The sequence below is a fragment of the Phragmites australis genome, chromosome 5 (assembly GCF_958298935.1).
Source record: "Phragmites australis chromosome 5, lpPhrAust1.1, whole genome shotgun sequence".
Lineage (NCBI taxonomy): Eukaryota > Viridiplantae > Streptophyta > Magnoliopsida > Poales > Poaceae > Phragmites > Phragmites australis.
The window spans coordinates 4,821,548-4,847,287 of NC_084925.1; the positions used below are offsets into that span (position 1 = coordinate 4,821,548).

At 45.2% G+C, this 25,740-nt stretch overlaps 3 protein-coding genes across 10 annotated transcripts; 1 reads left to right on the forward strand and 2 right to left on the reverse strand.

Moving 5' to 3' along the window:
- The first annotated feature begins 4,744 nt into the window (after positions 1-4,744).
- LOC133917396 (GDSL esterase/lipase At2g04570-like) lies at positions 4,745-6,289 on the forward strand. Its single transcript, XM_062361296.1, has 2 exons — positions 4,745-5,254; positions 5,340-6,289. The coding sequence occupies exons 1-2, from the start codon at positions 4,868-4,870 to the stop codon at positions 6,024-6,026; spliced, it is 1,074 nt and encodes a 357-aa protein (XP_062217280.1). The 5' UTR covers positions 4,745-4,867; the 3' UTR covers positions 6,027-6,289.
- A 2,063-nt stretch (positions 6,290-8,352) lies between these two features.
- LOC133918533 (protein transport protein SEC9-like) lies at positions 8,353-16,771 on the reverse strand. Of its 8 annotated transcripts, none has more exons than XM_062362442.1 (4): positions 16,636-16,771; positions 15,977-16,247; positions 10,965-15,895; positions 8,353-9,404 (listed from the first exon to the last, which is right to left on the reverse strand). In XM_062362442.1, exons 3-4 carry the CDS (start codon positions 10,968-10,970, stop codon positions 8,544-8,546), a joined length of 867 nt encoding a protein of 288 aa, XP_062218426.1. In that variant the 5' UTR covers positions 10,971-15,895; positions 15,977-16,247; positions 16,636-16,771; the 3' UTR covers positions 8,353-8,543. The 8 variants fall into 8 exon arrangements, with proteins under 8 accessions (XP_062218426.1, XP_062218428.1, XP_062218427.1 ...); XM_062362444.1 differs by lacking the exon at positions 16,636-16,771 and having other exon boundaries at positions 10,965-12,562; positions 15,833-15,895; positions 15,977-16,463; XM_062362443.1 differs by lacking the exon at positions 16,636-16,771 and having other exon boundaries at positions 10,965-14,745; positions 15,833-15,895; positions 15,977-16,463.
- Positions 16,616-17,741, reverse strand: LOC133918535 (ethylene-responsive transcription factor 3-like). The gene has a single exon (XM_062362447.1). The coding sequence runs from the start codon at positions 17,524-17,526 to the stop codon at positions 16,915-16,917; it is 612 nt and encodes a 203-aa protein (XP_062218431.1). The 5' UTR covers positions 17,527-17,741; the 3' UTR covers positions 16,616-16,914.
- Positions 17,742-25,740: the final 7,999 nt, after the last annotated feature.

A 25,740-nucleotide genomic window follows, 5' to 3' on the forward strand; every position in this document is an offset into this window, starting at 1 on the left:
ATTTAAATATTAGATATAAAAAAATATAAAAATAAAAAAACTCAAGAAAAACCTACCACATCCAATTCCATCCTAGCATGTGTATGGACGTGCAAGTATGTGTGCATGTGGTGTGAGCGTGAAGTGTATGTGTGCATCCTCGTTGTACCTTCTAAAAAATTCTTATTTTGTTTTTTTAGTTTAGCTTCTGTTTTATGCGATTCCATTCACCTTTTCTAAGCTTCATTGAGGTGCGCACACTTCTTTTTAGGACTCTGTGGTGCACACACTTTTAAATAAGGTGCAAATTGGTGAATTTAAGGCTACTTACCGACTCTTTTTAGTTCAACTAATAACACTATTTTTCTAAAATTGAACAAAATTTTAGAAAATTAGTGTAATTGATTAAACTAAAGAGGGTCAGTGTATACCTTTAGGCTAATTAATTTGCATCGCTACTTTTAAAATTGACGTGAATAAGCACCCATACAGCCATGGGTGGGTAAATACCTAAGTTCATTTTTTCCCAACAGTGGAGAAACTATGACCCCTTTTGAATAGCTTATTTCTAAGAAATTGTGTGTCGTGAGAAGCGATTGTTTGAAGAAGATGCTGGCTGGAGAAACTGTCCGCTTAGCAACTTTGATTTTCTTTGAAGCTGGCTGGTTGTTTGACACATATACCGAGGAGACTCAAATACATTGAGTATTCAATGAAGGGAAGATTGAGAATGAGTACTCAAAACACTAGTAACATGGTATCATTCACTAGTAAGCTTTACTGCTTTAATCAACCCTCTATCAACTCCGGCATTAATGGCCTCTTTGTAAGTGATGCTCTTAAGTCTTAACAAACCTACCATTGGTATTAACAAGATCCAAAGTGCCACCTAGACACCAAGCACATTTGCAATAACCAAATAAGGAGGATGCAGAGCTACAGAAGAAGCTAGAGGCTTAAATACACTGAGGTAAGAAGTTGTAGGCCAAGGTGTAGAATTGTGATGAGAGAATGATGCATATGTTGAATAACGATCTTAGAGACTAGGAGTCCACCAATTTCAAGAGAGAACACTCATGCGTGTTTAGTGGGAAATTGTGTACACATATGCTCCCTGATGCCTTGTGTGACTCCTATAAATACCTAGGGTGTGTAGGGGACACATACACTTGTTTGTGCGCATGAGTGGTTTGAGTGCACAACTTGTTAACCAGTGTGTGTGTTTGACTTATACTCCCGTAAACACATTTTACTACCTAAAATGAACATAATACACAATAAATGGGTATCAGGTTACTTGCTGGCCTTTTACATACTCCTAGTAAATATTCATGTTTACTCTTACATTCAACATAGTCCTACCACGTATATGTATTTACTTCTTGCATTGTAGTGCACACCGATAGGGTCCTTGAGTGACAAAAATCCAACCGACTAAACTACCAGAAGTGCCAAAGCTTTCACTTATATGACATGGATCTTATTGGATAGGTTAGCTTCTAACAACAAGCTTTTCTCAATACCCCCAAAGCTCTACATATCTTAATTAGATACTAGTAAAAAAAAATGGCATACACACTTTGTAATATGCATGCATGAGATCACGATCCATTTTTTGGATAATGTTCAGGTCTCTTAAGATTTAAGGCCTCTTAGGGTTTCATGTAAGAACCAAATGATGATAGAAGACCAATATCTACTTGGTTAGTGGAGGATTTACTATGATTTAAGTTGTGGCGAAGCTTTAGTTTGCCATAATATATAGTGAACATAAGCCATTGAGGATAAAGAAGAGAACAAAGAGTTCAAACTTCTGGAGGTTGCATAATTCGGTAAGGAACCTGAGATATCGTTTACTTTTGCCTTAAATGTGCATTACCATATATTTTAATTATGCACTAGTTTATGATCGGTGGATGTGATATACTTATGAGCATAACTTAATGAATAAATTCTAGATTACTTGCATTTCTTTGAAGGTAAAAGATCTTTTTCTTTTTAAGAAATGTTTTTGATAGCTACTAAATAAATATCACCAAGCAATAAAGTATACATGTGACAAATCGACTAATTAAACTCCTTAAAGTTATATCAAAGTGGGAAGTACGCTCTCCGCATGACCATAGGTGCTTTAGTTAGATTCCTATAGTGTGTACAGGATGCACACATGTGTATGTGCGTGGTGGTATGTGATGCCTTGTTTTATTTTGCCTTAATGTGCATTACCTTATGTATAAATTTTACACTAGTTTCTGATTGACGGATGTTATGATTTTATTAGCATAGCTTAGTGAATAAATTATAATTCTCATATATTTATTTTAGGATAAAATATATATTTTTCCTTTTGATAAATATTTTGAATTGTTACTAGTTATATATCACTAAGCTATCAATCATATATGTGATAAATATGCTAACTAGGCTTTTTAATATAATTTTATCGAAGTGGATAACCATGGGTGCCTAGATTCATGTCATGTGTACAGGATAATATGTATATGTGTGTGATGGTGAATGTCTACCTTGTAATATCTGGAAACGAAAGTATTTATAAGGATTTCGATAGATGTGTTCCATTAGATTTTTTTTGAAATGTAATGTATTTCTTTAGTAGCTTAACCTGGGTTTTGATAGTGGTCATGTTTTTGGTCTTGACCTGTGTTTTATTCAATCATATTGCTACTATGTGAGTTTATATCATGTCTATTGTAATAAAGTTATTGTCTATGCTTTTCTTAGATTACCAGTATTATAGCTCTGAGAGCTGAAGAAGATAATATTTCCTCTCACTATGTTTTAGCTGTTATCGACTCATTAAACAAGAGAACTACAACATACATATCATTTTACTTACATTTATTAGGTGCTTTGAAGTTACACCCTCTGTTCTCTTTTTTATTATTTATACCAGATATTTCTATTGCTGATTTTACATAGCTTATGATCTTTTCCAAGATAGGATAAAGGAAAACAAAATTAAGCCCAACATATTTAGAGAGAATGCTTAAAAGTTGTCAAAGGTCACACAAAGTAATAAATCAAATGGTACCCATTTAGTATTGAATTTGCCAGCGAGAAGGCAAGATGATGCGCTATGCACCTTTCACAGTCTTGATATATGTACTACTGATAAAGATGCCAGCAATTGAGAAGAAAGTTCTTTCTCCACATCAAGTGCTATTTTGGGTGAATACGTCAGTGCAAATATTTGATCAATTATACAGTATGGATTGGACCCGAAGTGCCAAAACTTCCACCTATAAGATATGGATGTTTCTGAATAGGCTTGTTAGAATCATAGGCTTTTCTCAACATTACAAAAGCCCTGAATATCTTAATTCGATACCAATTAAGAAAATATGGTACATACACTTTGTAACATGCATGCACTAGATCACAGTCTAATTCTGCTAATGTGCCAAAATAAGGTCTCATAAGGTCACTTGAGATGTAAGGTCCCTTAGGGTTCCACACATAAACAAAATGATGACAAAAGACCAATCTCTACTTCATCGGTAGAGGATTTACTATGATGCAAGTTGTTGTGAAGCTTTAATTTACAGTGATGGTAAAGAAGAAGTCATTGAGGATGAAGTAGAGAAAAAAGAGTTCAAAGATTCTAAAGATTGCGTAATTCCCTAAACAAGCATATGATATTATTTTATCTTCCCTTAATGTGCATTATCATATGTTTAAATTATATGTTTTGGTTTGTACTTGATGGATGTGATGATTTTATGAGCATTGCTTAATGATTTTTTTATTCACTTATGTTTGAAGGTAATGATTGTTTTCCTTTTGAGATTTTTTAATTGTTACTAACTATATATCACAAGGCTATCAAGCATATATGTGACAAATATGCTAACGGGGATTTTTAATAAAATTTTATCAAAGTGGGAAGTACACTCACCATGAAACTATTGTGCCTTAGAAAGATTTCTACCGTGTGTACGGGACACGCAAGTGTGTGTACGGGACACGCAAGTGTGTGTGTGGTGGTAGGGAAAAAATCGGTGAAATCTCGCCAAAGCACGAATTTAAAATGAAATTTGCTTATTTCGGTAAAAAAAAAAATCGGCCCAGCTTAAATAAACACGGTCCCAATTGATAGAGCAGTCCAATCACATTCCAAATCTAACCCTAGCTCCCAAAAAAGTGCAACCAGTTTTTAAATAATTTATTTTCTCCCTCACCTTATCCTCTTGCCTCCCCACCTGAGCGGCTAAAAACTACTCATCCGTTCCCACCCGAGCGGCGGTGGCTGGGCCACGTGTGACAGTGAATTTCACGAATTTCAATGATTTCACCCGTGGGTAAAAAAAATAGTGAAATTTTGAACCCTATGTGGTGGTGTGTGTCTACCTTATAATATCTAAAAAAAAATATACATACATCAGGTAGCAACATTCTTTACCAAATAATTGACTATCACACACGGGCACACCTTATTTACTACATTAACAATGTGAAAGACATGTAACATGTCCCAATTATCAATTGTATGTGTGCGTGCATTTGTCCTTACTTTTTTTTCCTTCGAATTAATGTCTCATTCATCTATATTTATGATGGTTCGGTACAAATATTGTAAACTTAATTGACGGAGTAGCAAAGATTAAAAAAAACAATCGACCAGCGACAAATGGAAGTTCCATTCAGCTACCTGAAAGTGTCTCGTATCCATAGTTGTTGGCCTGAAAACCCACGACTGCCGAAACCTCTCCTCCGAGTCTCCAGTAGGTCGCCAGACTCTGCAATAAGGTGATAGGCAACACATCAAGAAATTGGCACCCAACAAGACCCATGGATAGAAACTGAGCCACACTTTCAAATCTGGAAGAAAAACAGAACATTTTCCAACATCGATCTGTCTACACAGAACATGTCTTTGCGGCATTCTCTACCGATCCTCCTCCTGCAGCTGTACATCCTCTCCGGCGAGCCGGCGGCGGCCAAGGTCCCGGCGCTGATCGTGTTCGGCGATTCGACGGTCGACACGGGCAACAACAACTACATCTCCACGGTCATTAAGAGCGACTTCGCGCCCTATGGCCGCGACCTCCAGCTAGGCAGCGGCGGCGGCGGTGACCAGCCCACGGGCCGGTTCTCCAACGGCCGCCTCGCCATTGACTTCATCTCAGAGGCTTTCGGGCTGCCACTGCTCGTGCCGCCGTACCTCGACCCGAACGCCAAGATGAGCAGCCTCGTTACTGGCGCCTGCTTCGCGTCCGCAGGCGCAGGTTACGACAACGCCACGTCTGATCTTTTTGTAAGCCATCCTACATCCATCCATGCCACGTCTGATGCCGATTACGACAATGCCACGGCCATCAGGAGCTTTTTCTGTTTTGCAGTCCGTCCTGCCACTATCGAAAGAGCTGGACTACTTCAAGGAGTACGCGGCCAAGCTCCGGAGCTTCCAGGGCGACGACAAGGCCGAGGAGACGCTGTCGGAGGCGCTCTTCATCGTCAGCATGGGCTCCAACGACTTCCTCGAGAACTACTACGCCGTGCCGCGCGGCCACGCCGCACAGTACGCGGCGGCGTCCGACTACGCCGCCTACCTGCTCGGCGTCGCGGAGTCCTTCGTGCGCGCGCTGCACGCGCTGGGCGCGCGCAAGGTGGACCTGAACGGGCTCCCGCCGATGGGGTGCCTCCCGATGGAGCGCCGCGCGGTGGACGGCGCGTGCACCGAGGAGTACAACGCCGTGGCCCAGGGCTTCAACGCGGGGCTCCGTGCCCTGGTGGAAAGGCTCGACGGCGAGCTCGACGGCGGCGCCAGGGTCGTCTACGGCGACGTGTACGGCCCCGTGGCGGACGTGCTCGCGGACCCGGCAGCGTACGGGTTCGAGGACGTCAGGGCCGGGTGCTGCGGCACGACGGGGCGGTTCGAGATGGGGTACATGTGCAACCAGGCGAGCCCGCTGACGTGCGCGGACGCCGGCAAGTACGCGTTCTGGGACGCCATCCACCCCACAGAGCACCTCCACCGCGTCATCGCCGAGCGCAAGATGAACACCACGCTCTACGTGTTCCTATGAAATGTGGGACAAGGTTGCATGATCTCGCTAAGGACACGGCTAGATCGTTATCGAGAACATGAACACCAAATCAATCGAATAATCTCTGTGGTTGTTCAACCGTTAATTGCAACTGTTGATGGACGACGTACATGACGTATGTTCGTGGCTCGTGAGTTGGTGTTGCTGGTTTCCTATTCTTGGTCATGCCATGGCGTGGACGTAAGTGCACGGTGCACCTGCACGTTACCTATTTATCTCTTCGTGCAACCACTCAAGTTCTTATTTGGGATAAGGTGATCTTGATCGTCTTGGCTACTTCAAACGGGTTGAGAGGAATAGCCTTGACACCACTACCTGCCTTCTTGTCCTTAGCACCGTCAGTCAGTGTTCTCTCCGTTGGCGGTGTTGTCGGACTAGGAGGCTTCAGTGAGGGTTATCAGTTTGGAGTCTTTGATTTTGGCGGCAGCTTGATGCTTCTGGCTCTTGGACTCCACGCCTTTTAAAGTGGTTGCTGCTTGGTATAAATATTCGACCATATCTAGGCTCTGCTTGTCATATTTGACTGCTGCATATTGGTCTCCATCGATGGTTATGACACTTTTAGGGCCTGTAATCTTAAGCGTCCAGTATGCGTAGTGTATTGTAGCTATAAACTCACTGAGCATTGGGCGACCTAGGATCACATTGTAAGCCATCTCGAAGTCCGCAATATCGAAAGTTAACTTTTCTTTGTGGAAGTTTTCAGGCTTGCCAAACGTGACCGACAGCTCGATTTAGCTAAGGGGCATGGTCGATGAGTTTGGAGTTATACCGTGGAAGGGTTCAACTCCTTTATTGAGCTCCAACCTTTTGATCACCATCTTGTCTAAGGTTTTGGCGAAGATGAGAAGCGAATTACCCCTCCCTCCCCCCCCCCCCCCTCGACCAAAGTCTGAGAAACTTTTATATTGAGGACAGTCGGTTGGACCACAACCGGATACTGACCTGGGTGTGGAACTGCCGCTGGATGGTCAGCTTAGTCAAAGGTGATCTTGACTTCTAACCACTTGGGGTATCAAGGAGGCCGGTCGATGCTAGATTGACCTCCCTTTCAACTGCCTTGTACTGTTTTTTTGGCTCATACGAGATGGATCCTCCGAAGATGTGTGCCAAGCTCTGATCGGCCTCATAGAATTCAGGGACAAGTACCTCTTCTGGGACGTGTTCCACACCATGAACAAGGTGAATCAGCTCATGGCCAACCATACGCTCGGAGTGTGCTACCAACAAGGTGTCCTGTAAAATGTTTGTGATCCATGGATCCCTTGTAATTCAAAGGAGCTCCGAACGAGAGAAAGATTAGTAATCAGAAAAGATTGTATTCGTTAAGTACATTGTCAGTACCACAGATTCAATGAAAAAAATTATGGGCATGCTACTCTTCAATCGATTGGAAATTCGCAATCCATCAGTCACCTGTTTTGTATGGAGCTTCCGGTGGATAGCTTTATGTTCCTTTCGACAATGGCGAATGGCAGTGACAGTAGTTACGAGATTAGGATCCACAGTCTTTTGTTCTCGGGTTCTCTGGTGACCCCTAGGTTAAAGGTATACTACGGAACAGAGGTCCCGTGGCGGGCCTCAGTTCAAAAAAGGCGTGATGGTGTCACCAATTATGAGTTGGAGGGCAGTGGACGATGACAATAAGGTAAGGTGGCAATGGATGTCAACGATAAGGTAGGAGGGTGGTGGTCAGCTGTGATAATTGAGGAAGAAGGGTGCTTGCCAAAATTGCAAAGGAAGTGGTGTTGTTTCCGATGGGAGGAGGTTGTTAGTGGGCCTCATAGGCAAGGTGACGCATAGGGTGGGAAGGCGAGAGGTGGTGGATAGGTGTGTTGTGATGTTTAGGGTTTTGGTCTTTGTTGGTTATACATAGGAGGGGTTGAATGGGGTAGAGTGGTGGAGGTGGACAGAGACGTTGAATCGAAGATCAAATATCTAAGAAAGGGACATGGTTCCGACCTACTTTACTGGCATACCCTAAAAAAGTTTAAATTTACAGAGGCTCAAAGCCCAATATAGGCAGTTGGTAATGTACGGGCTATGTTTGTTGATAGACTGAAGCATCATTTTCGTCAATGAAAGGCCCATAACGCAACTCAGAAACAGGAGGAAGCGGTGGCCCTGGTTGGGCTCATGATGGGCCAGATTTGGGTCAATGGGTCTCACAGGACATTCAAGCTTTGACTTGTAAACTTCACCAGTTTTATTTTTTTCTTTTCACCAGTGAACGCGGAAAGCTCGCGAAGGTTTCATGCAGACAAGAAGTCAAGAACAGTTGCTAAAAAAAGAGAGTCAAGAACAGGCACGTTAATACGTGTATCCCAACTTGATTTTGTCGTGTGATTCATGCCTGGAGTTTATACATAATGAACCAAGAACAAACAAATCTTCAAGTAGAATACAGTTCTGTCGAAGAATACGTATACGATCGAGTGGTTATTAAGGTGTGATTAACTGATTACTAGTAATTAACCCAGCTGTGGCCTCACTCACTCACTCTCTGACCACTGGGAACATGCACCTGTACAACTTGGACAGGAAGGATTTCTTGGACTTCCTCTGCCGGTAGCGCCGCTCCGGCGCTGCCGCGTGACGATCCGAAGACAGCTGCGGCGGCACGGGCGGCGCGGCGGCGGTCCTGGCCTCCTCGCGGTGACGCTTCACCTTCTCGAACTGCACCGTGAAGCCCTGAGCCGCCATCGCCGCGTTCTGCTCGTCCCACACGCCGAACCGGGGCACGGCCGACGCCTTGGGGCTCCGCGGGGGCGGCACGTGGTGGCACGGCGGCGACGGCGAGGCGGACGCCGCCCTCTGAGCAGCCGGCGCGCCGTGGTGGTGGTACTGGGCGTGGGCGTACGCGGCGCCGGCGCCGGCGCCTTGCTGCGCCTGGTGGTGGTAGTAGTAGTTGTTGCTGCTGTACCTGGGCTGGTACGGCTTGGGCGGTGAGAACTTGCTGCCCCGGCTGCTGACCTCGGACGCGGCGTTGCTGCCGTTGCTCCCGGTCCTCCGGTGGTACCCGTTGCTGCCGCCGCGGTGCTGCGGCGCTGGGGCGTGGCCGTGGCCGCTGCCGTGCGAGCTCGGCGGCCGTGAGGGCACGTTCCTGCTTAGGTTCTCGTAGTGCTCGTAGGGGTCGAAGTCGTATCCGCCTGGCGCCTTAGGAACAGCCGCCGGCTGGCCGTGCGAGCTCGGCGGGCGCGAGGGCACATTTCTGCTCAGTTTCTCGTAGTGCTCCTTGGGAGCGGCCGCCGCCGGTGGTGCCGGTGCGCCCTTGTTGTCGCGCACCTTCTCGAAGAAGACGGTGTAGCCGATGTTCTCGGCGTCCCAAGAGCCGAACTTGGGCACCACGGCGTGTCCCTGCGAACAACGCGCACGAATCTCGATGAGCGACTATTGCTAATACAGTACTACCTGCGGTTAAAAGAAGGTTCGGTAATTATGCATTTGGTGTAAATTAACTGTGCCGTCTTATGGCATGTCTGGCGGACGTTCCGCTCTCAAAATTCTCAGATCCGTGTATTTCTAGCTTTAGTAATTTATAGGGTTAAAGTTGTGAGCACAGTAAGAATATTTAGATAAACTATTTTGTTTCTATTTTAATTTTAAAAATTAAAATTAAAATTATTTTATCTTAATCTACACATCTAATATCTAACGTGAGTTCGAGCTCTATTTTATCATTATATTTTAATCTAAAAAATAAAAATTAAACTATTTTATGTTGACCTACAAATCTATGAACTGACTTCGGTTGCCAAGACAAAACACGTGACAGTCGAACACCTCCATGACCAGAACAGATCATCAATCCGGCTCCCAGCTAGCGCCGACTAATAATACATGCATGCGTGCGTGCAATGTCGTGTCACGAAGACCTGTCAACTCGGCAACAGCTAATCAGCTGTGAAGTGCTCCTAGGCCAGACAATTAGCTCGATTGCTGATTGCAAATCACTTTGCCGAAACTTGGAGGGTAACCTAACAAGAAGAGCCCAAATCTCCACTTGCCCGGTTGATGCACTCGTCCAATCACGGCAAATGGCGCGTCACTCCAGGTCGTTTTTCACACTCGTCCACGGCAAGCAAAGCAAGCTCGATCGGGTTTTCTTGTGAGCAACTCCCCACGCCTGCCACCAACGGGTTGGACTCCGAAGGGCAACCGCACATGGCCGGTGAGAACGAGACCATGTGTCGCCGGCGCGTCGCCTCCGGAGTCTGGAGCGCCGGTGCCCCATGTTCAGATCCGTGATCCTGACTCCTGTCTGCCTGACCAGTGACCACCACTAAGCTAACGACGCTATGCATGCATGTTGTCAAAGGTTCCAGTACCATCTCTTTCTCCGCTCCTCTTCCATCTAATAAAAATTCTTCAAATTTAAATAATTTACTTATTTTTGTTTTACACCTTATTTCTCTAGCCTTCTCAATCTCTTACCGGCTACATATATGAGATACGTTTTGCTAATATAAATTAGTAAATAATCTTCTCTTATTTTTTAGATCATATATAAAATAAAACTATGGCATCACTGTTGAAAGAGTGTATTCAATTATATATATATGATGGCACCGTCACGGTTGGGGAAAGGTGGCACTCATGCACATGGGCATGGAGCAAGACTGACTGGAAGGAGGAGCCATTATCCTAACGTGATCGTGCACGATTTCACACGACAAAAGTAAAAAAGAAGTAAATGTGATAATGAATATGTAGCAGCAGACATGGGAGCCATTGCAAGTTGCAAGTAGCCAGGTAATACAAACATCATCACATGCATGCATGATCATGGAGCCAGGCTTGTCACTATCGAAAGCAACCCTTGTGCGTCGCATCATTTTAGTTGCAAGAACAAGCAAAGCATCAAAGCAAGAAAGAATTTGTCAGATGCGGATGTGGATGTGCAGCGCATAAACTTACAGCCATGTTGTGCCTGGGGAAGGGCTGATTTGATCAGAGGCTGACGACGACGAGGCCGGGCCCTGCTTCCTGTTCCTTGCTCCTTCCCCTCTCCCTTTCCTCTTTCTGTCAAGAGGAAAGAGAGAGAGAGAGAGAGAAAGCAGCAGGGAGGAGAAGGAAATGATGGCCGGCAGGGCAGAGGTCGAAGCACCCCGGGGAGATGGCTATATGATTGGGCCCAGAACCTCACGGCAACGGAACAGCCCCCAAACTAAAGGGCAGCGAGCACCCAGACCCAGCTGTGTAGATAATCTGTTTCTCTACACCTCTACGAGAAGTTGCCTTTGCCGGGAAGAGGGGCAGGAACAGCTCCTACCAACCTAACGAGGACAGGAGGGCAGTGGTAGTTGCTCTTGCTCGCAATATCGCCTCGTCGTTTTCTTTGTTGGTGGCAGCTGGCGTTGGCCACCTTTGACCTGCTGCATGCTCCCTTGGGCCTTGGGCATCAACGGATGGTTAGTTTAATCCGCGTTACGCGTATCATAATATCTTTGCCAAGTGGTTACTCAGAGATTAGAGATTAGAGACCTGTAATCTGTTGTAGTGCATTGTACGGTTACCTTCCAGAGTTTCATACCTGCGGCGTGAACTTGAATCAATTCCAACCGAACTTGGTTTGCTTTGTGGGTGTGTTTCGATTCCGTCAGTCGTAGGTAAAAGCTGAACATCAAGTCTGTGCAATCTTGCAAACTGTCTAATTAGCGGCTAACGGCTATCTACCAACAGAGTGTGCAGTTATTCCCTCCAGCTCTCGGCCTGCTCACCTTTCAACTGAAAATTCCTACATCTCTGCTCAGATTTGAGAACTTTGAGCTGGAAAATATTTCATGTTTCACCTTCGAATTCCAAACTTTGAGCTGGAAAATTATAGCATGCGGTGGCACAGGGGCGCACCCTCCAACAGCTCAGGCGAGCTTTCACGAGGTAAGCTAGCAATATTGATTTCTATGTACTTCGTGGGGTATAATGCCTTGGGTAGTAGCACAAAAAAGGGCCATTACATCATCATCACGAGATAGCACATGTACTACTGGAGTGTATGGTAAGCAATAACTCTCAACCTCTCGGGCGCAACAAATTGCTCCAGTGCAGCGTAGAGTCAGGCGCCTACTAGCTGTCTCACATTTCATCAACAGCTGATGCATTAATCTCATCACAGCCACAAGCAAACGATTTCTTGATGATGTTGCAAAAACGTATTGGGATCCCCTGCAGTACTTTCTGCTGTTCATAGTTACTGTAGTATCCGACCTGGGCTCTCCCTTTTTTGATCGGACGGTGTACATTTGTCTTAATGCAATCTACCGTAGCCTCTCTGCATTTACTCCTCAAATGCAGAGGATGCCGATCGTGCAAAAACATCTCAAGGAAACCGCAATGGCCCCACAGATAAGCTTACACCAAAATGTCCAATTGTGTACAACCCACAAATGTCTATCAGCACCATCGTTGTCAGCTGAACAGCGCACAGAATTGGCCACAGCCACCGGCGCACATGGGGGGAGACGCTTGCCCTTGCATGTTGCTTAGTAGACATCAGAGCGCAAGATCTGGGGCAGCTGAAATAAAGATGCAGAGCAATAGTTTAGTCAGTAATCTGGTCACCAAATCACCAATGATCCATCGCAGAATTAGCGGAGCAGATGCTACATGAAGTGACAGTACATAGAATAGATATCGATGAAGTTGATTATCTGCAAGTGCCCACATAATCATGGAAAAGGTGCGGTGGTGCGTGCAAAATTTCCGGCAACTAGTAGCAGCATAGCTTTAAGCTGCTAGCAACAGTATATAGCGTATTATGAAATAACATGGTGCAGCATCATTCATCAACTATGATATGGCCATCAGTTTATTTTCCCCCTAGGAGAATAAGCAAAGTAGCAAACAGATTCTCCCAAATGCACTGGACAAGAAAAACAAAGGATAAAAAGAAATAGATCACTCCGTGTCTAACAAACGTGAAAGGCGCAGCATAAAATGGTCATCAGAATGACCATTAGCGCTCCGAAAATTCACATTACAGTAAGGCAAGCACAAGAAAGTAGGTATTAACAGTGCTAAAACATAGCCCCCAAGGCCTGCATATGGCTGCAGTATTACCAGATAAACAAGTGGACAGTCAGTGGACAGGTCTGGTGGAGGGAACAAGTGCCACCACTAATAGCATTGAATGCTCTCAGGTGATGAAGTGATATACGAAGAGCATGAATGAAACAAATGAGCATTGCTGACAATCTGGTGTGGAAAAGCCAGATATGATGCAATAACAGGTCAAAGAAATAAACAAATTCAATATGAGTAACAATTTCCAAAAAGAGGGAGAAATCTTGCATGCTACATGAAAACACAGCTAAAGACCAGACAAGCCGACCATCCATATTTTCAAGTATACATTCACAATAATCACTGAAAAAAGCCCATCTGCATGTTCATTCGGGAAAAGCTAACTGCATATTTTGCAAATCTGATCAAACTGATGAAATAGAAACAAATCAAATGTATAAACGGCTGTACTCTTTCATCAAATTAACATTCTTCAGCCCATCAATGGTATCTTGTGCATTTTGTTTGCAACTTTACTCTTGGCATTAACAAACAAACGGCTTAGATCATCTCCAACGGAGTCTCCAAATTTGAGGATTCTAGTGCTACAGTATTTTGCGGTATACTGTAGCACTAGAAATCCATCTCTAACAGATCCTCTATCCAGTGATACAGTACTGCTACAGTGTTAGGGATAAAGGATGCTGTAATAGTGATAGGGGATGCTGTAATAGTATTTTGAGGATGAAGATTTAAGGTAGCTGTTGGAGATGGCCTTAATTCACTGAACTAAGCCTCAACAAAAGCGTGCTTCTGACAAACCAGTTACCCTTTTACCCTCACACCTACACTCCTTTCATAGACTGGTCCTTTCTCTCCACCAGATTAGCACAAGACATCTAGCTATCTGCTATCCTGTCTGATCGCGTGAGGGCACAGCCAAGGTGTGATTAGGCCAGGGAGTAGTATGCAAGCATAACTGCCAGGAAAATATGTCGCACTAATTATTGAAGGAAAGTTTCTCAGAAGAATAAAGTTAATTAGTTTTTAGTGCATCTACTTGACTATTTCGAAGAGTTAAATGATTCATAAATGGCAAGAAAGGAACATAAAAGAAAGAAGTGATTCGACGAAGTGATGCTGCAAGTTAGGCAGCTAATTCTCCCAAAATAACCTGAACCTGAGTGTATAGAATAGTTTTTACCATCGTCACTATCAATACCCAATAGCATAGCATATCCAGAAACACCGTGATGCTCCCTTGCCCTTGAATCTAACCAGGCAGCCATTGTCAAATTATCAAAGAGGATTGGACAAACGAGCACTGATACAGTAATACGTATGCAAAAAATTGCAAATCAATGTAGCAAAACCTCCAGCAAATACCTTCCTCATATTCCATTTGTATTGAATACACTTCGCTCAACCCAGAGTCAGCATAGTCATCACCAGGTTCAAGTCATGTGTGCTACGAATATACAGCCTTAGTGTAATTATTAACAGCTTGAAGAGAAGAAACCACTAATTGGCCAGATGTATCTTAATTGGTTCCACGCTTCCACTTCCTGCTGTCAAGTTTTCAAGTCATTCTAAGATTTAATGGATTTCACTTCTTCATTGGCAGCACTTCTCCAGTAATTCACAAAGCAGTTCCATCAAGAAACCACCTTTCACCAAAGGCAGATCCCCAGGTTTACTGTAAACTTAATCGGTGAATACAGTATTTGTTGCTTGTTATAGAGAAACATGAAGGAACAAGGAAGTGCATGTGTCAGTTATTCAGTTTTATAAGATAAGGCATAAAACTTCCTAGATGCATATACAATGTTGCTTTATAAGACGCATCTCACTCTAACATGATTTCTAAACCACTTATTCTTACCATTGGTCAAATGCAGTACTAGAAGAGCAGCTGAGATAGGTTCAACTCTTTTACCAAGAAATGTCTGATGACTATTCCCTCCAGTCACAAATAAGCGCTGTTTGGGGCATTGATACCATCTCCAAAACATAACTATGGCCACCAGTTTCTATTGTAATATACATTTGTAAAATCAATTAAAACTGCAGTATTAGGATAGCGCTTTTGAGACAAATCTACCCATCTCAGTTTCATAAGGCAAATCTATATATTCATAAGGATATTGTTGGTCAAAGTGGGAAATCGTTTGGTTGCACACATTCTAGAATGACACTTATTCTTGCTTGCCTGAATGCGTCATGCTAAGGTCCACTGCTTCTAAGAATAGTACGATGATTTACTGATTTAGGAATAATACACTTTTGCCTACATATTCAGACATACTACCATACTAAAAGCCAGAGCATGCCCTCTAGGAAACAGCTATATACCTAAATTCCACCTACACAAAAACAATTACAGGGTTAATGATAGAAATGAAACAATGCAGTGTTGTAGCATCCCAGAATAAGTATTGAAATCAGATGAAAATTATATTACTACCTACTGAAGTTTACAAAATGTTAGTGTAAGCAAGACATAAGCATTGCAAGATAGAATCATAATTTTCAAAAAAATGAAAATTAAATTTTACCCAGAAAATAAGTGCATAAAGAGTGCTAGACATCTACTATTTGGCAATAGAATTTGAATTTTCGCAATGAAATTTGTCAGTACATACAAATATGCTATTGCACAACAAAGTAACCAACACAATAGTAACTCTATTATGCTAACAACATTTTCTTCCACTTCCTTATTGCCAACAAAGTTCAGTAGATTGATAGTTCCTTGAATGGTAAGAAAGACGAAACATGATTACCATTGCTGCGCCCTCCTCCCATGCACAAATGGCAGAAAGAAATGTAAGGGTTAGTGACAAAACCTGAAACACAACAACATTTGTTACATATCGTTAATAGAAAGTTGCCAGATAAACATAACAGTATATTCAAATACCTTTCACCTTTTATAATATGCCACCCCACTTGATGCTAGCTTTGATGGTTGTGGTAATTGATCCTGCTAGCAACTTAGCATCTTGATAGCTGATATCAATGTGACATATGTGCTACAGAGCAGTAAAGCTGAGGTTACGCCATGAAGTAGAATCTTCTACTTTCAGCATGACTATATGTTTTCAGCTAATGCCTAGTGTGTAATCATATTCCAAATTATCCATGCAAACGGTTTTGTTTCCAGTTTCCAATAGCTCCACTATTCATAGCTGTGGTTATCTGTAGTGAAATAAAAAAAATCAGCCGCTAAATTTAACTCGCACTTTTAATCACAAAATACTTGGCATCACCCTGAACACCAAAACTTCTCTTATTCCATTATAGACAAGTAGACAACTACAACAGTGTGAAACTAGCTATAAGAACCAGATTTATGGAGAAATCTAAATCACATGTAAGTAGCACAAGCATTTTAATACTAGCATAGTAAATTTATTAATGGTACTTAAGGAACGATGGAACTATGAAAATTAATGGTACTACAATCCTCTTGGCCATTCCTCGTGAGTAAAGATTTTTGAACTTGCTCAATTCCAAACAGATGATAATTGAAGAGTAAAGGTAAAAACAAGGAGGGCAAATGTAGCTAAAGATAAAAATAAGTTACTTTAGCTGTCTCTTTCCTCACAAGAGGAAGGAAGTAAAATGTTGCTATATTACAGCACAACCAGCTGCCAAGAGATTTGGCGACAATCCTCAATCGCCGGAAACAAGCAGGCAAGCATGCAGATACGTAGATCAGGGCATAGTAATCATCATCAGATCAAGTAAACAACAACAAGAACAACGTAGTTTTGGAGGGGGTTCGTGTCGGCTACGAGAGAAGGGATGAAGCAAATATTTTTCTCCTTTTCCTCTTTCTCTAAGCACAGGCTTGAGTTGGACTTCACAGCCGCAGCGCCGTGAGCCTCAGCTCGTCCTCCTCGTCGCCGTAACACCCAACGCCGCAGCCAGGGGGCAGGTTGAGGTCGAACGGGCGCAGGAGTCGGCAGGACGGCGAGGCAGCCGCGTCCGTGCAGTCGTCATCCACAACGGAGGCCGAGGACCCGCAGTCGCTGCGGCAGTCCCCGTCGGGGATCGGGGGCGGCGGCGGGCGCGGCGGGAGTACGGGCCGCGGGCGCGCGCCGCCGAAGGACTCCACGGTGGAGCTGAGGCTGCTGCTCGCCGGCCTAGCGGCGGCGACCGCAGCCGCCGGCGTCGGGACCCTGGTGGCGGCGGCAGCGGCGGAGGTGTAGGGCGTGTATGCGGCAGGCACGTGGTGGTGGTGATGAGCAACGGGGAGCGAGAAGTTGGTCTTGGCCTTGGGCCCCCGCAGCGCCCGCGCTGCGGCGTCGTAGGCGCGCGCGGCGTCCTCGGCGGAGTCGAAGGTGCCGAGCCAGACGCGCGCCTTCTTCGCCGGGTCGCGGATCTCCGCCGCGAACCGGCCCCACGGCCGCTTCCGCACCCCGCGGAACCGCGCCTCCACGTCACCCTCCGCCCCCGCGCCGCCGCGCCGCATGCCGCCAAGCCCGTACGCGAGGGTACCAACGGAATCGGAGAAGAATCGGGGCTTGGAATTGGAGCTGCGGGATTTGGGAATCGGGAGGAGGAGGGGAAGCGGATGAGAGGTTAATTGGAAGGCTTGCTTGTTTGCGCTGCCACCGCCCACCCCACCCCAACCGCTCGCCTCCCACCACCACCTCCACCCTGCCTGCCTTGCCCTTTTCTTCTTCTCTACCCTCTCTCTCTCTACTTTTATTTTCCCTTTTCCCTTTCCCCTCCTCTTTCCTTCCTCTCCGGCTGCATGGTTTTTTTTAATATAATTGCTTTTTAGCTTTCCTTTTTTTTTTCTTTTGAAGCTTTTTTATCTGGCCGGTTGACGCCTGTTTTCATCTGTTCACAACTTCACACAGCTTTTTTTTTTCTTTCACGGGGTAGATTTATGTGTGGGCATTTGATTTTGGTGGATTACTGATCCGTTTGTGGCCATGTTATTTTGGTGAAAGAAAATACCGGAATGCACTATTTAGCTTACTCTAGAGTGGAACGATCACTGCATTTTAATGCTATGAACATCTAGATAGATACGTAAAATCATGAGGTACTATTTCACTTAGAGTTAGAGGCAAGGTCACATTCAACCAAAGTGGTGCGCAAACCCAGACTAAAAAAATAGTAGTAAGTACTCTTTCCGTTATGAATACGTTTTGACTTAGATTTAATCAAATTTTTAAAATTTTGATGTCAATAGTTTCTAAAATATTTATTTTAAAAATATAAAAATCATACTAGTAGATTTATCTTTAAAATAGTTTTATAATATTATATTTTTATTAAATATTATGGCTATATTTGAATAGAGAATAGTGAGTTGAAAGTCAAAAGACTGTAAAAAATCAAAATGTTATGTATTTTTTACTGGAGGGAGTAACTCATTTTGACCACTTGAAGCAGTTAAAATTGACAATGCTACTTCAGAATTAAACATATTGTGATGTTGTGCACCACTGTTGATTTCATTTTAGCTTCGTCACTGCTTAGAGTTGCTGGAGAACCTCCAAGCTCACGAGCTGATAATGCTTCGCTCGTTATGATGAACAACTCGGACTGAGCCATTGTTTTTCAACGAGCATGTAGAGTCATGCCTGGCTGCATTGGCAACCAAACATAAAACCCTTCATGGCTTACCTTATGCCCAATCCGTGAAATTGGCTAGCAACCATCGCTGGGAGTTTTACTTGTTACTGCTTAGCTTAAAGAGCGAAACTGCTTTTCGTAGGGAGCATCACCAAGCCAATCCTGAGGTCTTGGTGCCCACCTCTGCGCATACGGGAATGGGAGTGTGTCTTCCAAAGAAAGCATGTGTCGGTGCTTTATGAGGTAACATGTTCATTCCCTGAGAAAATTATATTTTTCACATTCTATCTTTTATGAATTTTAGAACATATAAAGATATGAGTATATTTTCAAGAACTGTTTTTTATTATTGTATTGAGTTTACTTTTTATAAAACAGTTATAGTAAAAATATATGGTCAAATTAAAGCTGTTAAGAGAAATACTAAGCATGAGACTTTGAGAAATCAGAAAATATTATTTTAGCTTCATTAGCACATCGAACAAAGATAGACGACTAAGTGAAGAAAAGGGAGAGTATAAATATGTGGATTAATTTTTCATATCACCTTGGAATTATTCTTCTGCAGGTGCATGATTTCTTTGCTACGAAAAGGAGAGTTGAAGGCAAAGTTAAAGCGTACAACTTTCATATAAAACAAAGTAATTTCGCCACAGTTTTTAGAAGCTCCTACGCACCAACAAATGTAAATAACACTGCAGGGGTACAATAGATATCATGAAACGAAACGGTGAAAGCCATCAACATAGGAAGGACATATATAATGTTAGGTACGTGGATCCTATCATCATTTCCTTAGGAACATGGGACCTATTTACCATTCACTAGCTTCAAATCGAAGATTCGAAGGACCTTGGCAATGCACGGTAAATATTACGTAGCATCCATTCATTTAGACTAAGTTCACTTAGAAAATAATAACGATAATCAGTTAACGTGTTCGGCCTATATCGACACCAAGCAGATGGACCTAGTGAAAAAAACAAGTTACTACTTTGCTTTGAAGGTCATGCTAGAAACGGGAGAAGAACTTCAATGATCATGACACTTATCAGCAGCAAGGTTTTGTACTGATCCACAGTTATACACTTATACATAGGATGTAAGTTTTATATTTTATTGTTATTGGGTTAATCCTAAATTTAAAAATGATTTAGATATTCACTCTCATCTAATAAAATTAAAAAAAATTGAACAATGACCTAGAACTACCCATTGGTATCCACTTATCCCTATTTTTAGGGCAATACACTCACTTACACTCGAAAACAATTTTTGCTCTTACCAGACTATTGTACAGAACAGGAAATAGTGTTTTTATTTTCTTTTGCTCGTTGCTTCTTTATTTTTTTAGGTTTCTTGTCTCTTTTTTCCCGCTGTCTTTTGCTTCCTTGTTTTCTTTTCTTGCCTCATGGCCTCGGTACTCGGTCTCCACTGTTCCTCCGCTCACCGGCGTCTGGACCTGCAGGCCGGGCTTCCAGTCTGCCACGGGGTTCCGTGAGCGTCTGGTCGTGGTCCGTCTCGCTGTCTTTTTCTCTGATGATCTCTGAAACGGGCGGCGGAGGCCGAGAGGGAGCCGTGTTCCGGGCAAGGGGGGGCCATCGCCATCTCTAGCCGAGAGGGAGGCGTCGTCCCGTCCGGTGGGTTAACCAACCACCACCAACCAAAGCCGTAGAGAAATTTATTATTCATTCATGACTCATGAGTCTGCCGGCTGCGCCCGCCTCGCTCGCCGTGGAGCGGTGGCGTGCGTGCTTCGACCTGCGCTACGGCGGTGGCGACGCGACTGGGGCGCCATGTGCACTGCCGCTGTCCCGCGCGCATCGTAAGCCGCGCGCAATCGTGCACGCACGCACGGATCCTGCCGCTGCCTGCGAGACGGGAGGGGAGACGAAGGCTCCGGGACGAAGAGGACCCTCCGCCCCGCTGACAGCTCGCCGCGTTTCGTGGCTTTTGCGCAGGCGCCTATTTGTCAGACATTTAGCTTTTTAAAAAAATTAGATTTAAATATTTCTAGTTACAAAAATTTGTACAGTTGGAGTTAGATCTTCTTTCTTTTTCAGTTTTTCTTTATAGATTTTATAGATGGGATGTTTGTTTGGTTGTCAAACGCGCCAGCACCGTCAAATAAGTGCGTGCAAATTTTTTGGTGAAGGATTCGTCCAATTTAGAGTTAGTGATAATAGCTTATTTGTTATCTTATCTTAGGATAGCCTATATGTTATTTTCAGTAATAATTGTCACTTTTTCAAAATGATGACTAAGCAATTATGGTATCCATCCAAACAGGCGTGTGCTTCTAATCAATAACAAAAAATTAGTTGGACGGTCATCGGCGTTAAACTAAACAGGTCCTTAGACCAGACCTTCTTTCTTTTTCTTTTTAATCTGTGGACCAGATAGGGGGGAATTGTATGGTTTTCTTCTTGAGCGGTGGTACACGTACGTAATCCTTTTTACTCGCCGTCACATGGAACGACTCATTCTAGCTGCAAAACAGGCAGCGGTTTTCACGGCAGGAAACCCACGCTGCTCTTGCGTTGGAGTAATCACCCATACTTAAAATATTTTTACCTTTCTCCTTTACGAAATGCTGCAGGAGCATTAACTGCTTAGCAAAGAGAACACAAAAGAAACAAATATAAATAAACCTTGGCAACCATTGTTGATCAAGGTGCTCGGATAAGGCTACATTGCAGTATGAAAAAGATCATAAGATCATCTTTAATCATATTTTCTTAATTTTATTTTTTTCTCAAATTCTGTTTATATTTTTATTCTCTTTATTTTCTTTCATCCTCAACAATTTTTCTTCGAAGGAATTCGTGAAGAGAAAGAAGAGAATCCTGTCGTAAAAGAAACGATCTTAGGAATTTTTTAGTAACAGAAATCGTAAAGAGAAACTGTTGTAACGTTGAAGAAAAAAAAATCACTTCATAAAAAGATTTTGATCTCTGACGGAAATCCCTCGGAGATGGTGTAACTTGCTAGGTTACGCTCCGTGTCCATTTTTTTAGTTGCCTGCTGTAAGGATTTATTCTATACGCAATGATTCAGCATTTCGCAAGCCGAACCAGTTAGAAACCCGTATGCTATGGATTGAGCCTTGTAAGCCAATTTTTTTAAAATATTTGTACCACTCATAGATATATATAAACACTTATACTATCATATTCACCTATTTACATAATGTTTATAAAAACTAGAGATAAAAAATTGAAGATCCATAAAACCACTATAAACATCTCGTCATAATTCCAGAAGCTTTAACCCAATTACATAAACGTTCTCTGTCCACTTCCATTGCATCTAGCTCTTCTGATCCTGTCGCCACCCGAAGGTGATGAATGCTCCCTTGTACTATGATTTAACGCCGCACATGTTTAGACAAAAATCGATACCATTATCAATAAAAGATATTACTTGTGCCTATCTAAAAAAGAGAGGCAAATTTTATATACTTGCCGGTGTTTCGTTCTCCAATACCATGAATACCAGATTTGCCCGTGTTTCGTCCTCCAATACCAGATTGACATTAAGAAAAATACAACAAATACCATGAATATCTAAATTAGCCATATGATATCATGCGTCGATCTGCCTCATGACAACATTATAATTTATTAACTTTTTGTGACATTTAAATAAAAATCGATGTCATTACAAAAATTTCAAATTTATTAGCCCTTAAAAACAATTTACTCGTGACTCAACTATTTATTTCACGGCACACGATCGACATAGATCATAGCTCATACCACTCACGAGCATGAGCAATGATACACAGCGCTCGCATACGGTAATAATGGTGGGACGGAGTGATGCTAGGGGTGCGATTGCACCTAATCTTTTAAGTATGTGGTGAGAGACCTAGCGGAATCACGAGCCGAACCTTCTAATGACGTTTGTCGGTGAATTAGGAACCGGGGGTCTCCGAATCCCGAGGCCAGGCCAGCAATCTGCCACGTGGCGCCATCCCGCGGAGTCTCCTCCGCAAGGCAAAAGAGATTAAATCCCAGGAGAGGGCGCTCGAGGCCACAGTCAGTGGTCCCGGGTACCCAGGTTCCCCGATGATCTGCGAAGTCTAAGTGCCGGGAAGAAAGTGCCCGGAGAGGTATACAGTAACCCCCGAGCACCCGAGTCCCCCGACGACCAAGAAAACTAAGTACCGGGAGAAGTATGCCCGGGGTCGCGAGCGGTGGCTCTCTGGGCATCCAAGTATCCCGAGGACCCACTGAAGGAAGTTTCGGGAGAGAGTGCTCGGGGCTGCGTGCAGCGGCCCCCGAGCACTCGGTCCCCCGAGGATCCGTATAAGCGCGCCCGGGAGAGAGTGCTCGGGGAGGTGAATAGTAGCCCCCGAGCACTCAGTTCCCCGAGGATCGAGGAAGGGTATTTTCGGGAGAGAGTGCTCGGGGAGGTGAACAGTGACCCCCGAGCACTCGGTTCCCCGACAACCCGGGAAGCCCCCTGACAGTGGCCCCCACAGTGGTCCACTGATGAGGTGTCAGCCAGTCAAAGGCCCGAGACCGCATTTAAGAGCGCGCGTGGCCTGTCACCTCCAACTGCTCCCGCCACGCTCGGTGTCAGTTTCTGCCATTCTGGCAGAAGGGCGTGGGGACATTAAATGCACGGGTCCCATCCCATAACGTCGTGAGGAACGAGGCGTTCTGTCTGCCGCGCTACTGTGGCAGGAGAACAAGACAGGGCGGGCACGCCGGGCCGCTCTACGGCTGCCCGGTGGGCCCTCTCCACGGCGTCCGTTGTCAGCGCATTTATGGTGACGGATGACCGAGCGCGGGGCGTATTTTTCACCCCCGTTCACTTCGCACAGAGGCTATGATGATGCCCTTTCCATTTATGGTGCCTTGGAACTCGTGCCCTCCCATTCGGGGCATGTTACTGCCGGCGGGTATTTAAAGCAGCCGACAGCACGGACAAAGACAAGTGAGAAAGACGCTCGACAAGTTAGACAATCTCTCGGAAGTGGGAAAATCCCAGAGGAAGTGGGTAGAGAAGAGAAGAGAAGCCCAAGAGCACCCAAAGCCAACAGATACATACAGACCGAAGAACAAGGAGCCCCATGCTCTAGGATAGACAAACATTCTTGTAACCAGCAACATCCTTGAGGGACATTCTCAGGGCATTTATAGTATCCATACAGGAGTAAGGTGTTACGCCTCCGTGCGGCCCGAACCTGTCTAAACCCCAGTGCATTTACTTCGTTCCGAACTAGATCACTCCACCCCGCCAGCCATCGCATTTATACTCATTTATTTCTCCGGCGAACATATTCAGGATCATCCCCCCGGCCGAATCTCTAAAAAGGGGTCCCTCAGGATCCCTGCGACAGGAGTTAACCCTCCGACAACGTCGTTGTAAGATCATTTCTAAGGGATTCTCGTCAGGGATCAAAATTCATTAAAAATTATTTTCGTTCCTTTTAGCGTTTCAACGATTTCTCTTCACAGTTCCATTTCAACCTTTTCCCCCAGACTCAATCTCTCCTTCCCTTCTCTTTTTCTCAGCCCGATCGGCCTGGCCTTCCTCCCCCTCTTTTCTCCCTCGCACGGCCCACGCCTAGCTGGTCAGCCTCCTTTCCCCTCCCTCGCTCGCACATGCCGGCACAGCCGCGCCCAGCCCAACTTCTGCATCGCCGGCCCGCTCCCTCGCGCGCGCTCCCAGCCCGCGCGAGTGTGGTAGTTCACGTGTCACCAATCCAAAAGCCACACCATCGCCTTCTCCTTCCTCTTCCAGCGCGACGGCCGGTGAGGGCCACTAGCCTCTCTTGCCCATCCCTCTGTGCTTGTCGTCCCCTCGCGCGCTCCCCCCCCCCCTCTCCGCTCTCTCACGCGTGTCGCCCATACCGTCTGGCACCACGACTTTCTCGCCCACGCACACGCGCGGCCGGCACAACACACCCATGCCAAGGGAAAAATGGTAGGCGCCGCCCTACCACCTCACCGCATCGTTGCTACCATCAACCGCGTGGCGCAAGCTTTCGCACTGCCTCCCTGTAGCTCCCTTCCCCTTTATAAATAGTGTAGCCCTGGTCCCTCTCCTTCCCCTTTTTTTTTCCCATTTCACCGCCATCGCTGCCATTATGCACCACCGCAACTCACTGTCTTCGATCAGCTGTCCACGTGCTGCCCAGGAGCTCGAGGAGGGTGCCGTCGTCCCTGTGCCGCTGTTAGTTCACCAGAAGCCCAACGGGAGCCTGCCCACACTGGTAGCCGAGCCGCCTCCGCCGCCACCGCTCCATCGCATCACCGGTCGCCATCTAGTTTCTCGCCATTTTTGAGCTCGGTGAGCCTCCCACCCCTCGTGCAACCTCCTAGCTAGCATATCGTCTCCCCCGTGCTTTCTTCTCGCTTGTAGCCTTGTGCGGCCGAGCTTTTGCTCCACCATCGTGCTTTAGCTCGTCACCGGTGTGCTTGTGCCTCTGCTTATGGTCCGGCCTTCGTGTCAGGTAGTCCAGGGAGCCTTAGGCCCTTTTTCTTGAAGAGAGATCACTCTTAGTTGAGGAGAGATGCTACCTGATTATGCGTTGCCGCTTAGACTTGCTCCGATCATTGTCTAGCACTGCTCCGGCCACAGCACGTCACCGATAAGCCCCCAGCCGAGTCCGCCTTGTCATGTAGAAGCCCGACGTCCATTCATCGTCGAGAACCTCCGGCGAAAACCCTGTTCTGGCGAGCTCACTGGCGTGGCTCCACCGTGATTCCTCATCTCCGATCAATCCCCTTCGCCGCTCAGTCGCGTCGCGCACCCACGCGCTCGTGGCCAGGCCAATGTCCGTGCGCTGCTCGGCCTGGCCAAGCAGGCCGTGGCCTAGGCTTAGTAGTGGCTGGCCTGCCAGGCCAGCCCAGCCATCAAAGGTCGCGGCCCACCCAGCTCTGCAGCCCACTAAGCCATCCAACCCGAACCCAAGTGAGCCAGCATTGTGCAGCCCAACACTGCACATACCAAACCCGACCCGACCCATCCAGGCCCGGACTCGACCCAATTCGAGCCCATTTCGGCCCAACTGATACTGTTCATGTGGGTCCCATCAAGTCACTATTCATATGGGCTCAGGCTACTGTTTAGTGGGTCCCAC

Bases quoted from the DNA above. Each gene is read 5' to 3' on its own strand.
- LOC133917396 (XM_062361296.1), top strand. From the start codon at position 4,868: ATGTCTTTGCGGCATTCTCTACCGATCCTCCTCCTGCAGCTGTACATC. The intron at 5,255-5,339 runs GTAAGCCATCCT...TCTGTTTTGCAG, and splicing joins ACGCCACGTCTGATCTTTTT to TCCGTCCTGCCACTATCGAA.
- LOC133918535 (XM_062362447.1), bottom strand. From the start codon at position 17,526: ATGCGGCGCGGCGGCGCGGGGGCGGAGGGTGACGTGGAGGCGCGGTTC.